A 16475-nucleotide genomic window follows, 5' to 3' on the forward strand; every position below is an offset into this window, starting at 1 on the left:
CTAGACGTTGGTATATGGACCAGGCAGTCCATAAGCATTTATTAAGGACTTGCTGTGTGTCAGGCCCTGTGATAAGCTCTGGGGATACAAAGAGAGGCAGACTGGTCCCTGCCCTCAGGGGCTCCTGGTGTAATGATCTGTAGGAGAGAGATAGGCGGGAAGTGCTCTCTGCTGACCTTGAAGGCCTTACACTGGGGCAGGGACCTTCAGGGTGTCCAGTGTTTTGCTCGTGGCATCTCTCTGGAGCCCTGGGAGAAGCCGGTATGGCTGGGCTTGGTGCACAGAGTACCCCCTTGCCCCTAATGCTCCTTTTGTCCTCCTCCCCCTCCTCTAGGTGTGGTGAACATAGGGGTGAACAACGTTCAGGAGCTGATTGTGGCGGCCGACATGCTCCAGCTGACCGAGGTGGTGGACCTGTGCTGTGAGTTTTTGAAAGGCCAGGTAGAGCCATTCAACTGCATTGGCATCTTCCAGTTCTCTGAGCAGATCGCTTGCCACGACCTGCTTGAGTTCACGGAGAACTACATCCATGTGCATTTCTTGGAGGTGAGCGGTGGGGAAGAGTTCTTGGCACTGACCAAGGATCAGCTGATTAAGATTTTGCGGAGTGAGGAGCTGAGCATTGAAGATGAGTACCAGGTGTTCTTAGCCGCCATGCAGTGGGTTCTGAAGGACCTAGGCAAGAGGAAGAAGCATGTGGTCGAAATCCTGGAGCCTGTCCGATTCCCCCTGCTGCCTCCACAGAGGCTAGTCAAGTACATAGAAGGTAAGAGAGGGAGGCTGGGCTTCTATGCCAGGTTCATGGTTAGTGCATGTAGTCAGGTCAGCCTATGAGGAAGGAGGCCCTTAGCTTTCTCAGTTTGGGTTGGTAATACCGGGCAGCAGCACAGATTGGTGAAGCATCTGCCCCTTGCAGAGCCCCATGCTATGTCCTGGGGAGATGGAAAGATTCAGTAAGGCCTGCTCTGTGCCCCTGCGGGCTGACCATCTGCACAAAAAATATGGGGTCTTGTAGGGCACAAGCAAAGCAGTGTGTAGTGTGTGGGCAGGGCCCTGGAGGCCTTTTGTCTATCCACAGACATGGGATCCTGTCCTTCCTGGTTGTTAGTGTTTTATTGATGTCTGAGAGGAAGCCTGCCAGCAGTGCTCTGGCCAGAAGGAGCAGCCTGGTATAGAGGGGACAGAACTGGCCTCGGGACCAGGAAGCCCTGGATTCAAGTCCTATCTCTGACCCCTCTTGGCTGTGTGACCCTGGGGAATGTTCTTCACTTCTCAAGGAAGCAGGCAGCTCTCTAAAACTAACTGTGGAGAGAAGCCTCTTTGCACTGGGGGGAGAGTTTACTTGTCTGAGACTTCCCTATACTGGTGAAATTCTGGATCTAGCCCCAATCCTCATCCCAGTTCCATTCAACCACAGCAGCATCACCTTTCATTACAAAATGTATCCAGCCCAAAATAGTAGCTGTGATATTATTGTTGGTGTTGTTATTGAGGTTGAGTTCAGTTTGACATTTTCTCCTTCCCATTCCAACATCCCCACCCCCAGTTGAGAATAAAAGAAAAAAGAACTTGTTACATATATAGTTCAGCAAAAGAAGTTTCTGCATTGGCCACAAAAATATGTATGTTTTCCTGAGTCTTTCACCTCTTTATCAGGAGGTAAGTGACCTGTTTCATCATGAGTCCTCTGAAATTGTGGTTGGTCATGACACTCATCAGAGTTCCTAATTCTTTCAGAATCGTTTGTCTTTATCTTCATGTTCTCATTGTATAAATTGTTCTCCTGGTTCTGCTCACTTCCTCAGTTGATCAGTTCATACAAGTCTTCTCAGGTTTTTCTGAAACTATCCCTCTCATCATTTCTTGTAACACAATAGAATTCTATCACATTCATATACTGTAACTTGTTCAGCCATTCCCCACTTAATGGGCAGCCCCTCAGATTCTCATCCTTTGCCACAACCATATGAAATGCTGTAAATATTTGTGTAGATCCTTAATTCATCTTAAATCACCTTCCCTTTAATTCTCCCTTCTCTTCTTTTCCTATTTCCCTGTTGACAGAAATGTATTTTTATACTCAACTCTGTATGTGTGTATGTGGTTCTCTCCTTTGACCAGTTTTGATAAGTGAGGTTCTCATGTCAGCCACTTCCCCCACCCCTTCCTCCTTTTTATACAGATGTCTACTTGTGAACCCTGATTATGCAATAATCTTCCTTAACCTTCCTTTCCCTTCTTCCCTCACCCTTTCCCCCTGTATATTCCTCTTCATCTCTCTTTCCATTCTTCTTTTAGAATCATTAAGTCATAACAGAACCCTCCTGGGCCTTTTCTAATTAGACTCCCTCTATGACCCCTGATGATGATAGGGATCAGAGAGGACACATGGATCATCTCCTATACTTGAATGTAAGCAATTTATACATGTTTAGTCCTTTATCCTTGTTCATTTAGGTTTATGTTTTTCTTTATTCCTGTGTTTGCACTTCAAAACTCTGATTTTTTCATCAGGAATGTTTGGAAGTCCTCTGATTCATTAAAAGTCCAATTTTTCCCCCTGTAGCATTGTACTTAGTTTTACTGGATAAATTATTCTAGGATAAGCCCATATACTTTGCCTTCTGAAGTATCAGATTACAAACTGCCCCTTCGTCATGTGACTGCTAACTCCTCTGTGATCCTGACTGTGACTCCTTCTACTTGAATTCTTTCTAACCACTTGCAGTATTTTTTCTTTGACTTGGAAGCTCTGGATTTTGTCTGTAATATTCCTGGGTGAGAATTTTCATTTTGGGGTTCCTTTCAGAGGGTGACTGGTATGTTCTTTCTATTTCACTTTGCCTCTGGTTCTCAAGGGTGTGGACAGTTTTCTTCTAAGATTTCTTGAAATATGGTATTGAGGCTCTTTTTTTGATAAAGGTGTTCAGGCAGTCCAGTGTTCTTAAATTTTTTCTCCTTGATCAGTTTTCTAGGGGAGTTTTTGTTTTGACATATTTCACATTTTCTTCTCTTTTTTTCCAGCCTTTTGATTTTGTTTTAATATTTCTTGTTGTCTCACGGACTCTCTGGCTTCTCTGGTCTGCTTGAATTTTTCAGAAGTTTGTTGCTTGGGCAGATTTTATAATAGCTCTTGTGCTAAAACGTTAATTTCCTTACTAATCCTTTCTTCCATAGCTCTCATTACTTTTCCAATTTTTTCCTCTAATGTTCTCATTTCATTGATAATGTTTTTTCTAATTCTTTTTTTTTTTAACTTTCACTTTATCTCTTTGAGAAATTTGAGTTGAGTTTCTGCCCAAACTGTGTTTTTATCTGAAGCATTGCTTGTAGATGGTTTGGAGTCATTCTCTTTCTGAGCTTTTGAGGGTCTCTGCCACCATACTAGCTCATTCTGGTGGGGTTCTTTTTTTGTTTGCTCATCCTTCCAGCCTACTTCCTAACTTGGACTAGGGCTGGGCCCTGCCATACTTCTAGAGGGGGAAAAAAGGCTGGGCTATTCCTGTTGCTGCTTTCTTGGGGTATTGAGGGTTGGGTTATTCTAGGTTCTGATGTTGGGGACCCATAAGCTTTCAGTGCTCCAGAAGCTCCTGGGCAACATCTGATCTCTGCAACTTCCTGACCTTGGTTTGCGTCCGAGCAAGGATACACTGCTTCTAGACTCAGTCCCTTGTAGGCTTCCATTTAGTCTTGAGATTTCTGCCCTGGTGATTGGTCTTCAGGCTTCATATTGGGCTGGACACTGGAACTGAGACCTGACTCCAATTCTGGGCCCCAGGCACATCACTGCATTGTCCTTCTGAACATTCTTCTAGCTCAGTATAGAGCCCTGTTAGGGCCTGTGGCTGTCCTTTCCTGGAAATGGTGCCTGTAGGTATATATGCCCTCCTCATTCCACCTGAATCTGTGACCCAGAAATGGATAGTGGGCAACAAAGTTGCCAGTTGGCACCTGTTTCCACAGTCTGCCGATGTCTTAGGGCCTCCATATGGAGTGCCTTTGGACACTGCCTTTCCCTTGGGCTGGAGTGCCCAGCCCACCCTAGGGGTCCATTTATCTCTCTGCATATGACTCTGTGCTAACCTGGGCTGGATTAATAACTCAGTGAGATTTTTTTCCCCTTGAATTTTCCCATTAGAATGCAATCTGGTGCATTTCTAGATCTGTTTGGAAGATATGGAAAGGGGAAGGGGAGAAGGAGGGGACACACTACTTCTGCTCTCCCTCTGGTGTTTTTTATAGTTTCCTTTTCTCCTTGGATCTGAAACTATTTAACACTTGCCATTGCCTTGGAGCAACCTTTGGTGTTTGTACTGTACACTGTGGATAAGAGGAAGGAAGTCCTGAGAACACGGGAGAAACAGTGCCTGAGACCTTGAGCATGCTACAGGCCTGCCCTCTGCCCCTGTGGGCTGATGGGAAGATGGGAACATACAAAGGCTGAATCCAGTGCAGGCAAAGCTGAGGGTTAAGGTCAGGTTACATGAAGAAGGGGGAGAAAGGGGAAGGGGTGAGATGGAAGAGGAGAAAGAGGGGGAGAGGGAGGAGGAGATGGAGAGATCGAAGAGAAGGAACAAGGTGGTTGACAGGAGGAGGAATTTGTGGGGAAACGGAGGAGGTAGAAGGGGTGATGGAGGAAGAGGGGGGAGGGTAGGAGGAAGATGGAAGGAGAGGGAGGAGGAAGAAGGCTGAGGGTGAAGAGGGTCACCATAAAATGATGAGGTATAGGGTTAGGGGTGCTTGAGACCCCAAAACACCAACACGCCGGGTCCTGCCGAATGAATTTGACTCAAGCCTTCTCTCAGCCAAAGAAAAGCAAAGCTTATTAAAAGTTTGCCATATTGGGTAGACTCTTAAGGATCCTTGGTCTCTGTGACACTTGCCAGAATCATATGACACAGAGTGAGTCTGTGCTAAATCATTCTCTGGCCTTCCCCCTCTCCTGGAGGCCAGATGGGGTTTCATATTTAGAAAGGTTCAGGAGGAATCTAGGTGTGGTCTAGAGGAGGAGTTTGGGGAGGGTCTTCAAGAGGAGTCAATGAGGTCAGACTCCAGTAATGAGTGATTAAGGGTGGGAAGTTGCTGGAGACTACCTGGAGACAACAGATAATGGTGGGCTAGGCCAGTTCAAGGGTGTAACAGATCTGGATATTGATATTTTGGGAGGATCAAGGGTGGGGGCTAGCTGGATAATGGAGGGCCGAGATAGTAACTAAGGTTTGGGCCAAGCCACAACGAAGGACCTTTGGTCTCTGGCACATGCCTTCTGTGGGAAGATTCAAGGGGAGCTCTAGGGGGTCCCCAGAGCCTGTACCTCATCCAGGGCAGTAGGGAGGAGAGGAAAGGAGGTGGTGCATGGGTGGAGCTCGGGGGAAGATAAGCATGGGAGCAGGTGGTAGTGAGAGGCTCCCCTGATGCTTGTTGTGATCATTCACACTGACCAGGGCTTTCAGGGAGATGGTCTTGCTGCCCTTGCTTCTCTCCAGTGGACTTCCTGATTTTACTGTACATATTTAAACTCTTGAGAACAGGGAGAGGAGAATTCATCAGAATCGTGCCACCCCCTGCCTGGACTTCCCTTGCTCTTCATTCCCACCTTGTGGCCTCCCTGCTAAAATCCCGCCTTGTCCAGGAAGCCCCCCTTGAGCCCTCTTCATGCTAATGAGGGCCGCCCTCTGTTATCTCCAGTCTTTGCAGTCTGTCGCTTATTTGTATGGTTTGTTTCACTTTGTCTCCTCCACTAGACTAAGCTAGTTTTATCCCTCTTTGTATCCCCAGGACTTAGCACATAGTAGGGACCTAAGAAATGTTTGTTGACTGACTGATTGATGTTTTCTCCTCTCTTTTCCCCAAGGAGTTCCCGACTTCAGCCTCCGAGTGGCTCTGCAGACACTATTGAAAGAGTACTGTGAGATGGGCAAGCCCCCCAAGGATAACAGGTTCTGCAGTTTTCTGCAGACCTCCAAGGTGCGGCCTCGAAAGAAAGCGAGGAAGTACCTGTATGCCGTAGGTGAGTATCTCTGTGTGTCTTCCAGACAGACTGTGGAGAGGTTGGACCATCTCCCACATTCGACAGACAGGCTAGCCATCCTTTGTCTGGTTTCTAGCCTGAGTCATCACCAGGAGGGAGTGGGAAATCCCTCATTTTGTAATTGGAATCTGGGCCTTATTGATCCCAGCTTAGCTAAGGACAAAGAGCCACCTGGCAAAACGCTTCCCTTAAAGCCAGAAGACCTTTGTGGAAACATGGAGAGACTAGGCTGAACATTGCTGAACCGTATCCAAGCAGGGCTCAGCCTGCAGTGAGCGGCCTGCCCTGACAGCCTCAGCTGTGGCCATAATCAGCTGAAGAAAGGGCCAGAATAACCCCCAAAATAGGCCGCCATGACAGGCCCTTTCCTCAGCAGCCTGCCCTGCCTCGCCTCCTTTTTCACCAGGCTACAGGAGGTACAGAGGTGTGCCTTGTCTTGTTCTCTGGGCCTGCGACACTCCTCTGAGGGAGACTTGGCCAACTCGGTATACACGCTCTCTCTCCTTTCCCCAGGTGGATACACCCGGCTGCAGGGGGGCCGATGGAGTGACAGCAGAGCCCTCAGCTGTGTGGAACGTTTTGACACCTTCAGCCAGTATTGGACCACAGTGTCTTCCCTCCATCAAGCCCGAAGCGGCCTGGGAGTGGCGGTAGTGGGAGGGATGATCTATGCCATTGGAGGTAATGATGGCGTGGGGGTGGGCTGGGGGCAGAGGACAAGGGCCATGTAGCACATGGGGATTTTTTTTGTAGTCGACCCCAATGACTTCTCATTTTTCTGTATTTTTATTTTTTAAATACATTTTAATTGATGCCTTATGTTTTACAGCACACACACATCCCAGTGTAGTAGGCTTGGTCTCCTTGGAAGGAAACCTTGCTCAGAATTTAGGGCCTTCCAAATGATTTCAGGAAGAGGCTGAGCAAAGGGCAGGCCCTGAATCTGGGAGACAGTGACTAGTCATGAGGGTGCAGACCCTGGGAGTGTCGGTCTGAGGAACACCTGCCAGCCGAGGCTGGCTGAGCATCTGGGTGGCATGCTGCTCCGCCAGCACCCCCTCCCTACTTGGAGGTCCCTAGCTTTTACTTTTTGAAATGCAGTCTGAAGCACTCCAACCAGACTCAGATAGCCAGTTGCTGTTTGGGCCCTGCCTGTCTTCGCACCATCCTCACAGGCAACAGTGGCTGCATTGTTGAGAATTGAGCTTCTGGTGATGCACTTGCATGCAGACCCTTTCAGCTTAGCAGGACTGTTGAGAGTTTAGGCTCCACTGGCAGAGCTTTTAGGACTCTAGGGTCCCGTGCCAGGGCAAGGGCTCAGGCATTCAGATGTGGGTTCTGTCTCAGTGCTGCCCCCAACTAATCACTTAGAATCATGGCATGGAGGACATCTAGTTGTAAAATGACATCCTCATTTTACAGAGGAGGAAACTGAGACCGAAGGAGGCTGAAGGGACCTGCCTAAAGCTACACAAGTAGAGAGCATCCGAGGCAGAACTAGAACCCAGTGCCTCAGACTTCAAAGCTGGCTTCCTTTCCACAGGCCTTGTCTCCCTTCCCTACCTGGACTGCCTGTTTGTCTTGGAATGTCCTCAGAAGGCTGTCAATGTTTAGACAACAGAATAGACCCCCAGAGAATGGGAAGATGCTATTCAGACTTTGTCTTCTTTCTTTGTGGCTTATTGGCTCCTCCTCCTCCTCTTCCATCTCCTCTACCTTCTCAGCTTTCTAGGAAACTACCCTGAACTCTAACATTTCCTGGGTCTCCAAGGCTATTGGGCTTGGCCCAGTTCAGCCATCAATCTCCCCTCCTCCATGGCCTCTTTCACAACTCTGGGACTCTGAGTTGAAGTCCCCAAAACTGAACCCTCTAGATGACACAGTCTGCCTGTCGGCGACTCTACTGGCCAGGCTCTTCTGTTGTGTCTTTGGACAGACCTTTGACAAACAGGGTTGTGTAGGACTGGCTCCTCTGGCTGCATGTGTTGGGTTTGGTCCCTTCAGTACCAGCCGGGCGGCTCAACCTTCCTTCTCTCTGCTGTTATGAGAATTCCAGCTTCTTTCACCTCTTCTGCAGAGGCAGATTCAGTGACCCTCAGGTCAGCCTTGGTTGTTCTGGAGCAGGCTGATGGACCTTTCAGATTCCCCTCCATGGCACTGAAGGCGAGCTTGTTTGGCACCAGGGTCTGGGTCTGCCAGCTTGCTGCTCTTCTCTCTCCAAGAATTGTTCTTCCCTCTCCCTTGTCCTTGACATTTCTGAATGAGTGAGTGCCCAACTGCCAAGCCTCGTCTGCCTCTGCTTCTGTCTTAAATTCCCCATGGGCAGTTCCTTTGGGCAGGCTGGTCTGACCTCAGTAGCGAGTTACTTTACATGGCAGATTCTTGACAAAGAGTGTCCTTGCATCTAGATCTTTCTCGTTCTCTTTTGCTTTTTCCAGTTTCATTTTAGAACCCAGCCACTGAGTTCCAAAGCCTTTTCCATGTCTTTAGCAGGTTTGGATTCTCCGTAGCCTATGTGTCAGTGCAGACGGCTATAGCGGCAAGGTCCTTTTTTGCAGAGAAGTCTGTGGAGTCAGTATGAAGTTCAGGATACCAGCAAAGGGGCTGAAATGTGTAGCCACTTCAGCTTCTGTTTCTGTTCTTTGGCTTCAGGGGCTTTCTCTGCCCTTTTTGCCCTTTTCTTCTTTGTTCCCTCTTCTCCTGGGGTTCCTTGGCTTTCCTAGCTTCCCCAGAGCAGTCTTCCCTTTGGCAGCTGTGGTCACCCTAGTTGCTTTTTCATTCTGCTCTCATTTCTTTCCTTCTCACCTTTCCTGTCATTTGTGGCCCCTTTGGTTGGGGGTGCTGTTGCATAAGCTGGGCTGGCTCCCTTCTTGCCTGCTGAGCTGACTTCTCTGGCCAGGGTAGCCACTTTCTTGGCAGGCCCACTGTGGCCTTCTCACAAGGACTCACGCTTTTCTGACTGCTGGTGCCTTCTTTCCTGGTGTAGCCACAGCTTTCTTGCCCTTCACTTTCTGACATGTCCTCATCCTCACCGTCTTCTGCCTTCTTTGGGGGAGGAGCTATTTTCTCTGGCTCACCTTGATTTTTAGCAATGTTTCTGAGCTTTATCGTGGTGGCATCATGTAACTAGGGGGCAGAGGGGGCAGATCCATTAGCAAAGGCCCGGCAATGTCAGTGGTGGAAAGTGCTGGGAGTCCCTCCATGAGCAGCCCTTTGCTGGCAGAGGATTAAGATTAAAGTGAGATCTCTTTTCCTTGGTGCTCTGCCCAGGACAGATAGGGTGCACCTGACTCCCCAGAGTGCTCCCACCAGTGCATCTGGTCACAGGCCTCTGTGGGCTCTCCTGCCTGCCATGCCTACAGCCTCATTTATCTTTCCTAAGTGAACAGGCCTGGAAGAAAGGACTGCCAGAGCCCAGCCTGGGGTGTGGTCCTCCTGCAGCCCAAACAGTACACCAGAGGAAGCCGCCATTTTGGAAAAAAGTATTTAGCCTCTCTCCACTTCCCATATTGGCCCTCTCCTCTGAAGGCCTGCCCTGTTTGACCAGGTTGTTAGCTTGTGCCCCTGATCCCTCCTCAAGTAACCATGCCAAGCTTATCTCTCATAGATTGTGTCTTTCCATGTCGACTGTGAAGTCCTTGGGGGCAGGGAATCTGTTTTGTATTGTCATTGTGTTCTGACCCCTTCAGGCCAGAACATAGTGGCAGGTGGACTGGATGGAGTTGAATGTCAGGAATCTTTCTTCCGCCAGGTATCGGCTTCTTGAAGGCAGAGACCTGTGTGTTATACTTCTGTGTCCTCTGTGCCTGGCGTAGGCCTGACACAGAGCCATAAATACTCCATTGATTCATTTATGTGACTTGCCAGGCTTCCATCTAAATACAGTAGGTTTAGTTTCGTAGCCTGGGAGTGTATTTATCTGAATGCCCAAGGGAAGAACTTGAGAAGTGTTCTCGGCTTTGTGGTGTTTTTTTTTCATCAAAATCAGATGATCTTTCCAAATTCTGTGGGTGGTTCATAGGGTGGGGCTTGGGGTGCATGCTTGTCCCTGGCCAGAACAGATCGAGCTCAGGCGGGGAGAGGGAAGCTGCCAAGGGCAGTGGGAGTCAGAGCACAGCCTCTCTTCTCATGGCTTGTTTTCTATTTCCTAAAGGAGAAAAGGATTCAATGATCTTTGACTGCACGGAGCGCTATGACCCAGTCACAAAACAGTGGACAACTGTGGCTTCCATGAACCAGCCCCGCTGTGGCCTGGGGGTGTGCGTGTGTTATGGGGCTATCTATGCTCTGGGTAACTATGTGTGGCTGTCTTGAAATGGAGTCTGCCTTCCCTGGTCCCTTGGGAGAGACTCTTCAAAGGGAGAATTCTTTGATCTCCAGATTCCTGAGGATGCAGCTGAGTCAGGGAGCAGGGAGAGGACAGGATGCCCAGTGTCTGCAGCCCGGCGGGTGCATATTGGAGCAGTGCACAGGACTGAATCAAGTCCATGTTTGTGTTTCTTGCAATTAGCTAAGTGCCAAGTCACTCACTGTGCAAATAAAAAAAACATGGTGCTTTGCACCAGAACTTCAGCCATTCCTTCCCCTGGGGAGTGTGGGTTAGGAGCCCTCTAAGGGGTGCCTGCTGTGATCAGCCTGTCATTGGCAGTGCCGTCACACAGAGAACATGCCCAGGTTGTTGGGAGCAGTCAGTTCTCTTGCCTAATTAAATATCCTCCCTCCCCCATTCTTATAGCTAGCAACACTCTGAAAACATAGTATTGAATGACAAACTTCTCAGGCCCCCAACTGAGCCTGAATTAATGAACTTTGACTTGCCTGGGACTCACTAAATGGCATTATTTGAAAGGAAAGGTTTTTGGCCTCCCTCATCTGCTGTGTTAGGCATGGCTGCCAGCCCTGTTAGAGAGGAGCTCCCTGAAGATGCCCCATCTTTTCCACAGGAGTCTGGACTGCATTGTGCAGGAGGTTTAGGGGCACTGGCCTCCTGAGCCTTATCTCTTACTGTAGGATGAAAGGCTAGCTCTTGTTTGAGGAATTTCAAGGAGAACTGGTTAGGGAAGCTTGCGGCTGGGTTCGAGGACCCTTCCCTGTAGGGTTAAAGTTCTCCAGGCAGTGTCTGGGGAATAGTGGGAAGATTTAAAATAGAGTTAATCATAGTTTTTAAAAATTATGTGCAATCAAATAATCTTTTATAAAAACTACCTTTGAGGACAAAGTTTGCAAGAATGGACAGTGTCACCAAGGCCAGCAGCCCCAGAGGCCTGTTATTTTGAAAACCTATTTTGTCCACATAAATTTTAACTACTTATTAACTCAATTCAAAACCTTAATAAGACCTATTAGGTCTCCTTTACCTCTGTTCCTTGTGTTCTATGGGGAAGGGCTGGGGGTACCAGTCTGGCATCCAGAGAGAGGAGGACTCAGAGTGACCTGACTAGTTCAGGCAAAGCCAGGACTGAACCCAGGCTCCTGGGGGAGTACCTCTCCCACTCATCTGGACTGGGTACTCCCTCCTCCAGGGGCTAGGCTAGACCAGGCTAGGGCTCCTGCGCTCTCTTCCAAGGCACCAGCTTTTGCTCTCGGTTGCAGGTGGATGGGTTGGAGCTGAGATAGGCAATTCCATCGAACGATTTGATTCTGAGGAAAATAGCTGGGAAGTTGTTGGTAGTATGGCCGTGCCACGCTACTACTTTGGCTGCTGTGAGATCCAAGGTAAGGACTTGTTGGAGCATCAAGAGGGGAAGACGGGAGGGCTCCTGCAGAGGCCATGAGGGGCGCCACCGTGTCTGAGCCTCTGGGAAAGTCACTTTTCTTCTGTCTGCCTCCATGTCCTCACTTGTGAAACGGACGATAATAACAAACCTTTCCTCCCTGGACCATGGTGAGGACCCAGTCACAGTTTTATTCAGACACTCAGAAAATTTTCCTAATCCTCCTAGAGGAGACAGTGAGCACAGGGGTCTCCATCAGCTTGGGAGTGTGGCTGAAGCCAGCACAGCGTATGAATGAGATGGAGTGTGACTGTGCACTATGAAGTGGGAAACGAGGAATTCAGAGGAAGGTAGAGACAGTGAGGACCGCAAGAGGGTCCTTACAAAACCAGTGGGAGTTTCAGAGAAGAGGTGAGGAAATGTACCCTAAGGCCTGAGCCCCAAAGGCAGAAAGGCAAGAGCCTCAGTGTCAGTGTGGGGCACACCTGCGGCCCGGGAGGCACTACATCCCATATTCCAGTTCTGCTTCATTGTTTTATTCTTGTTTTGAGGGATGATTCGGTGTGGAGGGTCAGGGAGGGACATCTCTGTAACGGAAAGACAAAAAGCCTCCTTGAGGCTTATCAAAAGAAAAGAAACCTTTATGGTTTGTTTCTTCTTTAGGCCTTGAGACCACGACTCCTCAGCATGGGTGTGCCAGGAGGAGCCATGCCCTCCTGCCCCTGGGTCCCCCCTCAGAGAGGGGCCCTGTAAGGCTGCCCTTCCTAGTTAATAGCTCTGCTGACGTTAAGGCCTTATTGGTGCCTCTGTTGGAGCTGGCATCTTCTGTGTCTCCAGGTTTAATCTATGTTGTTGGCGGCATCAGCAATGAGGGTGTGGAGCTCAGTTCCGTTGAAGCATACAACCCAATTTCCAAGTGCTGGTCCACGCTCCCTCCCATGGGTACCAGGAGGGCCTATTTGGGAGTGGCTGCCCTCAATGACTGCATCTATTCGATTGGAGGGTGGAATGAGACCCAGGATACACTGCACTCTGTAGAAAAATACTCTTTTGAAGAGGTACAGTAGGACACTTTGGGGTGTGGCTCTGCTGCATGGGTTTATGAGGGGACTGAGTGACAGCCCAATTGGAAGGCTGCCCTACCTAAGGTCATTCATTTCACAGGAAGGAACATAGATATAGGATGTTTAGAAGCTGGCTGAGCAATGAATAGTGAGGTGAATACCTCTCCTTATTTCTCCTAGTGGGGCCTGATCCCAGAATATATCATCTGGGCACAGGAAGGAGAGGCTTTTCCCAGTGGCCACAGAGGGTGCACCCTTGTGATTTATTGACTCCATGGCATGCTCGTTTATGGGAATCAGAGCTCTCCTTCCCACTGTAGGTCCTATGACCCCTCCAGGAGCACCTCGGGCAACCCTGAGCCAGGCAGCAGGCACACTGTTGACCTGGGTCTTGGCCTCTGTCTTAGGTGGTGAGTCTGTGGGATCTGCAGTCACTGGAAGTTGTCCTGGGTCCCCTGGGAATGCCTTATCCAGGACTCAATACTTGTTCTCCATTGCTAGGCCAATAGTGACTGGTAACATTCCAGATCCCCCACCCATTTCTCAGCATCTTTCTATTTGGCCACAGAATGGTTAGGTTGTCTCCCAAAGGGAGTGAACTCTACTGACATTTCTCATCATTTTTTTCACATGGAAAGTTGAATTGTGAGAATGATCTACAATGCCTTGGGCCAGTTAGGGTGTGTTGTCCCTGACACTGGTTAACATCATAGCTTTCGCTAAAAGAGAGGCCAGGTGGTGCCTTGAGCACCGTGAATGTGTCATTTTCAAAGACCTGTGACCTTTACCACCTCAAGCCTAAAAATCATCCATGAAGTTATCCTCACCTTATCTGAATTTCTCTGCATTTAGTAAGTCTCTGATGTAAAATACTTGTTCAGGGCATGCCAGGCCTGTTGGTTTAGGTTGGTGAGCAAGCCCATGTTGCCTTCCTTTTTGGGGGTCTCTGGGTTTGGGGTCCTGTGAATTCTTAGCTCTCCAGAACTTTACTATCTTATGATCTGGCTCTGAGCAGCAGCTGGCTGCACCCGTTGTAGTCCCAGGGCAGGTGGATATATTCCTAACTTGTTTCCCAGACCCTTCCTGAGCCTTCCCAGTGTTGGCCTGTGTCCCAGCAGCACACTGGCTCAGTATCCTCATGGAGTGCTTTCCATCACCCCCTTAAGCTCTGGCCTCTGAATATTTTGGGGTACCTTCTCTCATTTGGTCGCCATGTCCCACAGTCTTATTCTAACTCAGCTGCACCCGCATTCCCACCCCCAGACTCTAGTTTTGTTCAACTGTTAATCATGAGGCCATTTCTCTTGCTTTTCTATCCTGACCAGGAGAGGTGGGTTGAAGTTGCACCTATGAAAGTGCCCCGAGCTGGCGTGTGTGTGGTGGCGATAAATGGGCTGCTGTACGTTTCTGGAGGCCGGTCTTCCAGCCATGATTTCTTGGCCCCTGTCACCTTGGACTCAGTTGAAGTATACAACCCTCACTCTGACACATGGACTGAAATTGGTAACATGATCACCAGTCGGTGTGAAGGGGGCGTGGCTGTGCTGTGACGGTGTCAGAAAACCTAGGCTCAAGAAAGAGGACACTGGGGCTTGGAACAGGAATAGAGGAGAGGGAGGCCCCGAGGTCAGAATGGTGGATGCTCCCCAGTGCAGAAAGGGCTGAAAGACTGGCTGGTGCCATGCTCCCGAGAGTGGTGTGGGACAGACTTGGCATCTGTTACAGGCAAAGCCCACCCTGACAAGGGGCCATCTGGTTCCTATACCTGTCCTGCCCAAGGACCCACACTGCCCTTTTTGTGCCCTTGGTCCCCTCAGGGGCTTTTCCTGTGAGGTCTAAGTACTCCTTCACACTGAGTTCTGTTCACCCATGATGAAAACAATAGCACTGCCCATAACACCTGCCCCACAGGGGAAAAACTGCCCAGCCCTTAGTGCCAGGTGGTATCTTTCCCTGGTACCAAATCCTCAATTGGCATCATATTTACTAGGAGAGGCTGGTGGGAAATGGAGATGATCCTGTCAGGAGCTCATGGCAAACACCCTACTGACTGGGCAAGTTCATAAGTCCCCAGTCAGTCTTCTGGGCAGCAGGCCCAGCCCTCACCTGCCTGAGGGGTCACCCACGGATCATGCCTACTCCTCCAGCTGTTCTGTGCTTGCCCACCTGCCCGTAAAGCTTCCTCACAAGGGCTGCCCCCTCACATGCTTAACCCCATTGTCACCTCCAGGCCTTTGGCAAGGGTAGAGAGCTCAGCCTGGGACTCTGCACCACCAGCTTCTCTGCACTTTGCTTACCTGTGCCAGCTTCAGCTCCCCAATTCTCAAGGGCCTGGTATACCCTGAACCCTCAAGCTGCTTATTGATAAAGCAGTTGTGCAATCTTCATTTCCTGACTGTAGCATTCTAAACACTGGCTGCATCTTAGGTCCAGAAACCTTGGCAAAGGTACTTTTGGTGTAGAAACCTACTGTAAGTCACTTTCCTCCTCCCCTGAAGAATATGACCATCATGGCACCTGCCTTAACAGGGTGGCTGTGAGGATCCAATGAATTAATCTCAGTGTAAAGCACATTGCAAATGCCAGCTCTTCTCTGCTTCTAATAAACACTGGAAAGATTCTGCTTGCATGTGATGGTTCTGTCTTTTTTTGGGCAGGTGTTAGAAATCAAAGCTCCACCTTGAATCAAGGGCACCCTCTTGCTGTTTGCCATTCAGCATGAGAGAATGCTTCTGGAAGGGCTAAATGAGTGTCTGAGAAAACCACCTATTTTTGTAGTCAAAAATCTCTGCTTTCCTTTGTTGGAGGCCAAACTTGGGAACACGAACACCACATACATCAACGTGATACAAGCCCAAGTCCTCCAGAGCCAGGACAAAGTCACCTGAAAGGGTCCTTACCCTGGAAAGGCTTGGCAAGCTGGCTTCATGAAGAGAATCCCAGTGCCTGTTTTGGATCCCCTGGGCTCGAGTTTTGCCTTAGTTTTTCCTTCTTGTATGCTTCATCCACACAGGCACTGTGGCCTTGCATGGCTTCTACCAAAGGGAGAAGATAGCAGGGCTGTGGAATCCTCAGGCAGACAAACATGTGACGGGAGCTGGCAGGAGGGTACTCCGTCACTAGGGTTTGGCCTGACAGCCCTGTCTCCAGGAAAAGGCCTAAGGAGCCTTCTAATTAACACAAGATACTAATAAAATGAATGTGTTCTATTATGTTTTTTCCTATATGTAGATTCTGTGGCTGATTCTGGGACACAGTATGACTATGTTTGGAGCAGCTTGCCACTAGATTTCCTTAGCTGTGGCTAAAGTGAAATATATTTTTTAAAATATATGACATTCTAACAAGTCAAAAAATTTTTGTCCTCGAATTTTTGAGTGCCATTTTCTTATAGAAGTACCCAACTCAACAAAGCTATCTTATGCTAGGCTTTGCCCAGACACGTGCTTCATCGTTCCTTCTGGAAGGCTTAGGAGCTCTGAAGATTCCTCTCATTCACTGTGGTAAAGGGGTCAAAGGGAAGCCATTAGATGAAAACAGCACCTCAGGAAGGCCCCTTTGTCCGTCATGTGTCTCAATGAGACTGTTGGTCTGGGGTTTGTGTTAACAAACAGACAAGACCAGATCTTGCAGCACCTCCACAAGAACTGCTGGTGTTTGATGGGA

At 49.0% G+C, this 16475-nt stretch overlaps 2 protein-coding genes across 4 annotated transcripts in view; one reads left to right on the top strand and one right to left on the bottom strand.

The window, feature by feature from the left end:
• The window catches only part of LOC138165023 (actin-binding protein IPP), a 23918-nt gene extending 8480 nt beyond the window's left edge, over positions 1–15438 (top strand). For 2 of the 3 annotated variants that reach the window (XM_069093082.1, XM_069093083.1), the window contains exons 3-9: positions 335–766; positions 5855–6010; positions 6545–6712; positions 10185–10322; positions 11624–11746; positions 12583–12803; positions 14135–15438. In XM_069093082.1, the coding sequence (XP_068949183.1) occupies positions 335–766; positions 5855–6010; positions 6545–6712; positions 10185–10322; positions 11624–11746; positions 12583–12803; positions 14135–14359 (1463 nt within the window). In that variant the 3' untranslated portion in view covers positions 14360–15438. The remainder of the gene's footprint in view (positions 1–334; positions 767–5854; positions 6011–6544; positions 6713–10184; positions 10323–11623; positions 11747–12582; positions 12804–14134) is intronic. The other variant, XM_069093084.1, reaches the window with a different exon arrangement.
• The window catches only part of LOC138165029 (nuclear autoantigenic sperm protein-like), a 570370-nt gene that overhangs the window by 307158 nt on the left and 246737 nt on the right, over positions 1–16475 (bottom strand). The gene's annotated exons all lie outside the window — the stretch shown is intronic.

This window comes from Petaurus breviceps, unplaced genomic scaffold (assembly GCF_028583685.1).
Source record: "Petaurus breviceps papuanus isolate PSGF00001 unplaced genomic scaffold, PetGlider_PUasm1.0 207, whole genome shotgun sequence".
Taxonomy (NCBI): domain Eukaryota; kingdom Metazoa; phylum Chordata; class Mammalia; order Diprotodontia; family Petauridae; genus Petaurus; species Petaurus breviceps.